Source organism: Acomys minous (assembly GCF_964271855.1).
Source record: "Acomys minous genome assembly, chromosome: 3".
In the NCBI taxonomy this organism is placed as follows: domain Eukaryota; kingdom Metazoa; phylum Chordata; class Mammalia; order Rodentia; family Muridae; genus Acomys; species Acomys minous.
In genome coordinates this window covers 7084858-7094582 of record NC_140485.1, presented here as the reverse complement: position 1 = coordinate 7094582, position 9725 = coordinate 7084858, and the positions used below count along the sequence as shown (strand labels likewise).

The window sequence follows — 9725 nt, the reverse complement described above, 5'->3', positions numbered from 1 at the left end:
TGGGGAGGCCTGGTGGCACTCAGAAGAAGGATAGCAAGTTACCAAGAAGAGACTCAATAATCTTAGAGCATACATAGGGGGAAGAAGTCTCCCTCAATCACAGACATATGGGAGGGGAGAAGGGGGGAAGTGGGAGGGAGGGAGGAATGGGAGGAAACAGGGGAAGGGCTAACAATCAAGATGTAATATGAATAAATTAATAAAAAAAATATTTCATTTTGAAAAAAAAAAAAAGACTGAGAAGGAAGGCAGGATTCTCAAGAATAGCAAAGCCTCAGGCAGTTCTTTCCTGAGCTGTTCCCAGGCACAACTGTGAGCACGCCTGGAAAGACACACAGGGTTGTGTGACACTTTTAGCAGTTACCACCTTCAAGCAGTCGGGGGTGGCCTGAGTGCAGGCTTCCTGTATGCACTGTTCTGGGCTTCCCTTCTGGAGACTGGCTTCTTTCTTCCTGGTGAGCCACCTTCATGTAACCAGAGAGCGTCACAGAGAAGCTCTGTGGGGCTGTCTGCATTTCCTTCTACTACCTTGTACCTGGCACACTAACCTACTTTGATGCTTAGGGAGTGAGGGCTGGGCCATCACTTTGTAATCACGTCCTACCATACGACTGGGAAAGAACTTGCCCGTCTAGCAGTGGGGAAAGTGTGTGTTGTTGTCAGGCTATGCTTTACCTTAAGTTTTCCTGTACTGGACAGAAGAGTGGCATTTTACGCAGTGCCTTGCTTTACTCTTTATCTCTAAAAAAAATCATCATCATCATCATCATCATCATCATCATCATTTTCTCCCTATGTAGAGTGGCTGGCCTAAACTTTCTATGTAGAAAAATGGCTTTGGCTTCACAGAAATCCATCTTCCTCTGACTCTTGAGTACTGGGATTACCTCGAGTGCTAGGAGACTCCATTTTTACCACCATCACTTGACTCTGTTTTGAGGAAGGAGGATGACTGAAGGCCCCAGGTAGACCCAGAAACTGCATCATCTGTTTGGCACCACCCATCCAGTATGGATTAGTGAGTGACTTCTTCAAGGGAATAGAAAGGGAGCCATCCTTAGTTCACTGGGATAACAGACTGTGGGAGCAAATGCGTGGACTACAGAAACCAGGTTCACCAGGGCACGCAGGACAGACCAAGAAAATGGTGAATCCCGTGAAGTGATGGGCAACTAACACTGCCATGGCATGATCTATGAACAACTCTCATATGATGCTTGGTGCGTGCCTCAAAGGCTGATGAGCAGACAGCTTCCTTGCATGTCCTTGGAGCTTTAGCTTGCCTCTGTCTCCTGCTTTTGATGTGGTCCACTTGACAACCTGCCTATCGACCTGGACCTGTTTTTGACCCATTCCTGGCTGCAGAACCAATCTGGCCTTCCACCACATGTGTGTGTGTGTGTATATACATACATATATACACATTATATATATATATATATATATATATATATATATATATATATATATATATATAAAATTTACTGTGTAACGTATGTATTATTATTAGCAGTTAAGATCAAAATAAAAGAACCAGCATTTGCCTCAACCAGGTAACCAAGGTAGGGCAGGATTATATGACAAACTGCTGTCTTCGAAGCTATTAACCTTGTGAAGTTACTGTCATTCAATAGGCTCTAACATTATAGAAGGCCATAAATATGTCTGTTACTGTCACAGCATGTTCACACAATGCAAAACCCACATTAGCATTCCATAAAGTTAATCACAGAACATCAACCAACGTGCCCTGACTTGAGGCTGGGAACTGCAGCTCCCTGGCTTAGTAGACATCCTCTGGGCTCATCCCTGAGCTGCCCTCCGTCCAGACAGTGGTGGTCCTGTCTAGAGCCTGTGTGGGCTGATCACAAGCCAGACTCACTGAGCACAACTAGACCTTATTTACATAAAAATGTGAAATTTCTCCACAACAATGTAGACCTAAGAGGATTCAGGGATCACGTTCATTCATCTCTACAACATGTTTGAGCATCATGGCCAGAGAATCTTGTAGGTTGTCAGTCACTAGTGAGTCAGCAGGACCCATATTCTGCTTATCACTTGCCCAGATTAACCTCAAGATTGACTTTGTACTTAATTTAGAGATAGGAAGGTCTGTGTGGGAACTGGATTGAGGGTTACTACTTAAACAAGACTGATAAACATTTATCAGGTAGGCAAGCCATCAAATTTAAAAAAGAAGTTCCTCAGTAGAAGAATGGATAAAGAAACTGTGGTACATTTACACTATGAAATACTATTCAGCTATTAAAAACAAGGAATTCCCGAAATTTGTGGATAAATGGATTGGACTAGAAATGATCATCATGAGTGAGTTCACCCAGAAGCAAAAAGAGACAAATGGTATATACTCACTTACATCGAGACACTAGGCCAAGGGGCATGTCCCATGAAAGACTTTACTTACCAGGAAAGTGAGTTAGAGGGGAGGACATCCTATTGGGACTTTAGGTGAGAGAAGCATGGGAGAATGGGGAAATAGAAGGATCCAGAGGGTCCTGGAAACCTACAAGAAGAACATTATGATGGGCGGATCTAGGCCCAGGGGTCCTGCTCAAACTATGACACCAGCTAAGGACAATATATGCAGTAAACTTCGAACCCCTATCCAGACCTAGTCGATAGACAGGACATTCTCCACTGTTGAGTGGAGAGTGAAGTCTGACTTTCATACAAACTCTGGTGCCCCATTTTTGACCATGTCCCCTTGTTGAGGAGGCCTAGTGGCAATCAGAGGAAGGATCACAGGTTACCAAGAAGAGACTCCATACCCTATGAGCATATACAGGGGGAGAAGATCCCCCTCAGTCACAGACATAGGGGAGGGGAGTAGGGGGAAAGTGGGAGGGAGGGAGGAATGGGAGGATACAAGGGATAGGCTAACAATTGAGATGTAATATAAATAAATTAATAAAATATTAATAAAAAAGAAGTTCCTCAGATTTGTCCAAGTGGCAACAAAGTATAAGAGGATGACTTGTCAATCTGAATTGTGAAAGTGGCCAGTTGGAATCTGGGATGCCTGAAAACACAGTGATAACATACACATTTGTTAATTAAATTTCTTTTACTCCTTTAAATTAGTCTAAATTGTGAAGGTTTCCATTTTGTGGTCCTTTTTCTGTCTTCTTTATCCCAGAAAGGAACTCCATGACTTGTTTAGACCGGATTCTTCACTTGCTTTCCAATGTCCCCTCACGTTTTATTCAAATTCAGCAGCCTACATGTCGGGTGGGAAACATGCAATTCACACACACACACACACACACACACACAAATGAGAGAGGAGAGAGAGAGAGAGAGAAAGAACCTTAGCTGGACTAACTGGAATTACTCATCCCCTGCAGTAACCATAGGTCCAAATGGAAGCTAGAATCGTCTCAGAGAGAGGTGTTGCTTTCAGATGGGGACCACGGGACATAGAGACTTGTCTATGCCCTTGTTTTAGCCAGAGCCAGTTAGTACAAGGGCTCCAAGTGCTATCATGTATTCTGTAAGAGGAAAAGCCTCTTGTAGGCTCACTTTTCTTAACCAATATATTTTATTACAACTTATTAACCGAGCATACGTCACTTATAACCCGACTAACCAAACCAATAGGAAAAGAGGATTAAGGAATATCAGTACCAAAACCGTAAGGATATCAGTTCCGAGGAGCGATTCTCCTGGCGTAATCAGCAGGATTTCTTCTGCTGGAACCTGGAGTAACCAGAACCTGGAACCTCAGCAGGAGCCAGAGCCCTGAAGCCTTCCCTCAAGTGGTTCTTTCTAGAAGCATTTTCTAAGTGGAACAATAAACTGCCAAAACTATCCCACGTCTCCAAAAGGCCCCGCCTCCAGTTCTGGGCTCCTTTATATCTCTCCTCCCAGAGTCTGGTCACAGGACCTTTTCAGCTGGCAACAATCAAGCTCCTGCACGAGGTGGTTGGTCTTCTAGTGAATTAACCTCACCTGTTCTCTCACAAGACCATTCTGATCCCACACTTGGGATCCTAAAAAACAGGTTTATCTCTCCTTCAGCTTCTCTTGTGACTGCACGTCTCACAAATACACTCTGTTCTTGACAAATAGCATGTATAATTTTAACAATGTGCCCACCTTGAGCCTACCTTCTACTAGGTCCCAAAGGCTAAGAAATAGAGTATTTGGTCAGTTGAAAAAAAAATTTACTCAGGCTAATGAGGGTTAGTTTTCAGCCCTTGGACTTCTTTTAAATAAAAGACCCATGGTTAATTATCATCTCCCAGTTTTTATCCTTTAATCTTTAGTTTTAAATTCTTGATAGCAATTGCTATGAAACCTAGGCCTGTAATCATGACTGGAGAGAGAAGCAGGTCCTGCAGCAATTAAATAAAAAAGTCATTTTATTTTTCACGCTAAGCTATGATATTTAATTAATAGAATATTAGTTTCTTCCTAATAGGACCAGCTGCATCTTCAAATATACTTTTGAGGTTAGAGAGCTCTGCTGTGCAGGAATGTTCTAGAAGAGCGAAGGGAAACATGCTCTGCTAGCCACTCAATTGTGACTTCAATCATTACGGTCGCTACATTTTCTGCAACATAAATGCTAAATTATACATTATGCATCTTTCTAAGCACATTAGATCAATTGTTAAACAGACTAGTAAGGATGATCATATTACAAACTTAAAATAAACTGAGCGACAGGGGAGAGCCCATGACTTCATTTAATATTGATAACAGCTCCATTTAACAGTTGAAAAAGCAAACACCTTTAATAAATTTGGTGTGAATGATTATACAGCCCAATATACTACTGTACAGGAGTGTACACATATAAATCTATTCGTGGAGTTATGTACATTTCAATATATACCACATAGTTTTCCTACTTACAATTTTCTTTTGATAAAGGAAGCAGTTTCACTGTACACAGATGTGCAATGCTACATCAAATCCTGAGTAATTGGGGGATTATTAATAAACTCCTGCAAATTCTCTCTTTTTTTATGTGAATAATCCTGAAGAGTCTGTACTAAACCTTGAACAAAAGGATATTTAAAAGATTGCATCCAGCTTTGCGCTTGTTTTTATGCAGAAAAAGCTCAAGAATGAACAACAGCCATTGAGGTTGGGGAAATGCTCTCAAATATTGAAGGTTAAATGAGGTCTTACTTATAGGGACTCTGTGAGTTTTAAGTGATGCTGCCTACATCCAATTTGCCAGGCATGGAAGACTCTTCTTATGATTGGCCTAAAGATACTTTTTGCTGAACAGGACATTCGGTGTAAACATCAATGTTTAGGGATTACTAAGTCCCAATCCAAATGAGCAAAACAATATGACGTAATTTAAAGTATCTTTGAAATATAGCCGGCCACATGGAAGGAGTATAAAAAACAAGCATATTTTGGTGAAGGAGGAAATCAGACGAAAAATCATTTAAGGGTGGTCTGGTAAGCCACCCACTCTGGGAGGTCCCAAGTTGGCTCGGCTCTAAGAGCCCCCAGATAAGCAAGCCACACATCCATCTTGCAAGAGGGGACCAGCTTGCTGCACACTGAGGAGGAAGTACTACAGGAAAGGCCACGTTCAAGTGCAGAGGTACAGTAACAATTGCCGGTCAGGGTCTCCCTTGGCAGGCAAGCATCCCACTCCCAAACTCAGGCACTAGAAATGGTGTGTGAGGTGGTCTGGGCTGGCTGCTGCATGCTGCCCCAGCAGGAGGAGGCAAGCTGGGATCCTCGCGCAGGAGTCCACCCTGCATCGGAGACAATGTGGTGAGAAGGCACTGTATTGGTGGTTTCTTGGTCGCACCAGCTCTACCCCGTTCCATGGCTGCTGTAGTCAAAGACTCCTTTCTTGAAAAACGGTGAGAACTCACAAATGGTGTGCTTCGACAGGGTCAGCCCCACTTTGTTGATGTGAAGGGGAGATGTCGCAGATTGGAGCATCACACTGAAAAACTCCCTGAGGTATTTCTGAGAAGAGACCAGAATGAAGATATGGTCAAAACAGTGCTAGAGTCAAGGAGGGGAGGGAAAACGGCCATTGATCTACATACACATGTATTTCATTAACAAAACCAAGGTGAGGATGCTCCAAAGATCCTTGACCAGCTCAGCCTATGCAGAGTAAACAGGGCTGTGACATCCAGGTTCACAGTAGAAGTTTTTTTGGCTCAGGCTCTAATCCATAGAAATGTCACCTGATATCTATCTGTTGGCACTGTCATAAGGAATGTCAGTGATGCTAGCATGGGGCATTTCCCCTACAGCAACTTTACCCTACTTAAAATGTCATTTTCCTCTCAAGTTTCACATGGTGGGGGTGCTCATCTGAGCAATGTTAGGCAATTATATCTTCTTTGAATCCTAATTATAAAGTAGGATCAGATCAAGCACTAATATTAATAGACTATTTAAAAACTTCTATAATCATCATCACCAATAAAATATTCTTCCTGAGGCGAAAGGTTAACTGCTCTGGGCTTTCCATCACCTCCCCCAATGGTAGTGCTCGCCACAGCATCACGTGCCGTTTATGGTACTGAAAGATAACGGGTGCCTGAGACAAGGCTGTGAGATGCAGGGAGTGACGCAGACGTGGGCGCCTGAAGTATTAGGGGAGAAGAGGAGATGTAAGAACAGCTCCGCATTTAGGTCAGGCAAATCTTGTCAACAACAGAAAATGAACTGTCTCCATTCATTTAAATACATACATAATCTCGGCACAAATCCAGAAATTATGCATTATTATTATTCTTGACTGTAACAAAACAAAACAGAAGCCTAATCCTAGAGCAGGAAGGGCCTAGGGGCCGTGGCTCCACAGGCCATCAGGCGATGTGTGGAGACCTATAACTGTCCTGTGTATGCTAAGGAATATTACAGGTGTGGACGCCAGGGATGCTCCTGGGCCCTGGGGTAAGGAATTATTTGGCCCCTGCTGAGTTTGTCCTAGATGAGCCTTAGCTGCCCTTTAAGAGAAGTCACTTAGGTCAAAGAAGTTTGTTAGCTATTTACTTAAAATTAATGGCAAGAGCTAAAGCCAGCTTTATATAGCATTGCTACTACCCTTGGACTTTGTACCCTTTATAGAAGTAACGGTGAATATGCAGAGATAAACTACACATCCCCCTTTCCTTCTTTTCCATAGTGCCAACAGAAGAATGTCCAGCCTTGTGCATGCCAGGCACTCTCCCACTGAACTGTACTCCCAGATCTTACACCTTAAACTACATATCCTGTAAATATAACATGTGACCAGAGCTGCACATGTGAAACTGCCACTAAACCAAGACAACAAACACTTGCAGCACCACAGAAGTTTCCCAAGTCACCTGCTGTGACCTGGTCTTCACTCTCTCCTGGGAATGATACCCCTTCTCTTGGAACCGACATGTTCTACTGAGCAAACTGTGGTGGGGTACACAGAAGCTGGCCACTAAGCACGAAGACTCAAAAACAAGAAGCTTTCACTGAAACTTGGTTTCCTGGCTCAGGATTCCTAACTTACAGGTCTCAGGAGCCCCTACCCACCAGCCCCAGGGAGGAGTCTGAAGCTGAAATCAGCTGAAGGCAAGAAGTGCCTAAACCAAGCGAGAAGGGTACGGAAGTCATAGGAGATGTCACAAAGGAACTGGGCTTCAGTGCCCCGAGTTAAAGAGACTGTGCCAGGCACCAGGAGTTGCTGGTTTCCTAGACAACACTTGAGCTGACAAGGCTGCTTGTGGCTTTCTATGGGTTCTAACCACTCAAACCCACATAGCCTGCTTTGTCCACTGAGTCATCTCCCAGCCCTGGTTTCTTGACAAAAATACCAAGAATTTGCAATGAGGAAAAGGCAGTATCTTTAATAAACTGTTTTGTGAAAGCTGGCAATCCATATGTACAAAAATGAAATTAAATCCTTGTATCTTATTCTCCTAATCAACTCTAAATGGGTTGAATACCTAATTTTATGACCCGAAACTCTGAAATTGTTAGAGAAAAAGGGAAAACACTTCAAGGGACTGCCATGGATGTTTTTTTTTTTTTCAAGAGGGATCCAGATGCTCAACAAATACAGCCAACATTCGTCCTTGGGGGAGTCCAGAAGATTAAAGTGTTTTGTACAGTTGTAGAGTGAAGAGACAGCCCAGCGAATGGGAGGAACTCTTTGGAAGTTATACCTCTGACATTTAATGTCTAAAACATAAAAAGAGTTCAGGAAGGAAAACAAAATTGGCTAATGAGGTGAACATACAATTTTCAAAAGAGGAATACCAACAGTCAATTAATACTCAGAAGGTGTTCAACTTTGCTGCCATCACAGAAACTTGAATCAAAAGTACACAGAGACTCCATCTTAGCCTGGTCAGAGCAGCAGCCCTTAAGAAAAAAAGTCACAACAATTGCTGGTAAGGATGTGGGCCAAAGGGTCGTAGCAATATACCGAATCAGGCGACCATGGACATCAGAAGATTTCTAAAAATATAACAGCAGCCCAGCCATCCCTCCTCTGGGTATTTACCTAAAGGACTACAAGTCTACACATCACAAGACAATTGCACATCAATGCTTACAGTGTCATCAATTAGCTAAATTACTGAACCAGACTAAGTAGCCCACAACAGAGGAATGGAGAAGGAAGTGAAGACTACACACAGCTGAATGTTCTTAGCTGTAAAGAAGAATGAGCTAATGGCATCTATGGAGAATGTGTGCAAACTGAGATAACTATGTTAAGCTAATAAAGTCAAACAGAAAAAGACAAATATGTTTTTTTCTAATGCCTGGTTCTGAGGGTTTATACAGTATATTAATTTAAATGTATGTATGAGAGAGACTTGGAAGTTGTAATGAAGTTGTATATGGGGCAAAGGAGTCCATGTGAAGGTGAGAAAAGAGAGGGTAATTGAAATATGCTAAAAATGATACACATGTAAGGAGTGCCAAAATCATAAAGATTTTGGACAAAGGTGCCCTGAATTGGTAGACAGATGTTTACAGATGTCATAAGGTTATTAAGTGAGAGACCCAGCATCAGATCTGTGATACCTACCAACAAATTGCTGGTCAAGGAGGCACTAGAGGCTTCCCAGACAATATAGGTTATTGCCACTGCTCCAGGCTGCAGACCAGAAGTGCACAATATGACTCTTTTGCTGGAAACATCACAAGTTAGACTGCAGAACACCCAGAAATCAGAAGCAGGAAGCTGCTTCCCTGCTGGCTAGCTCTCACAGTAGTGGCAGATGCTAATTCAGGATGCTGGGGAAGAAAAGTCATCAACAATGTGCTCATCTGTGGACCCAAGGCAGTGTACTACTGACCAGCAAGACTAGATGTACCAAAGGGTGCAACAGTGCTGGGACTGTTATGGGGATTTTAAAAAACCCCACTTCATTATTTTAGGCCTGCTTCATGGGAGGAAATTGATATCTAGAACTATGAACCTAATCAGTAGCCCATGACTGGGGAGTTAGCCAACCCTATTTGGGAAACTACATGGTTGTTTTGCTAATTGGACATGATGTGTCTATCAAATTGCCTTTTACCTATTTATGTTTGTGCCCATAGATCAGTACTGCTATCAGTTTTGGTCAGCGTTTCGGTCAGTGTTCTAGTTTGGTTTCTGTTGCTGTGATGAACACTAGAAACCACAAGTACCTTAGGGGAAAGAGGGTTTAGTTAGCTTACAGCCCCCATGTCGCATCACTAAGGGAAGTCAGGGCAGAGACTCAAGCAGGACCTGA

At 42.8% G+C, this 9725-nt stretch overlaps 1 protein-coding gene across 6 annotated transcripts in view; it reads right to left on the bottom strand.

Moving 5' to 3' along the window:
• Nucleotides 1-4694: 4694 nt before the first annotated feature.
• KIF16B (kinesin family member 16B) overlaps nt 4695-9725 on the bottom strand; it is a 266440-nt gene continuing 261409 nt past the window's right edge. For all 6 annotated transcript variants that reach the window (XM_084774701.1, XM_084774703.1, XM_084774704.1 and 3 more), the window contains one exon: nt 4695-5967. In XM_084774701.1, coding sequence (XP_084630827.1) covers nt 5809-5967 — 159 coding nt within the window. In that variant the 3' untranslated portion in view covers nt 4695-5808. The remainder of the gene's footprint in view (nt 5968-9725) is intronic.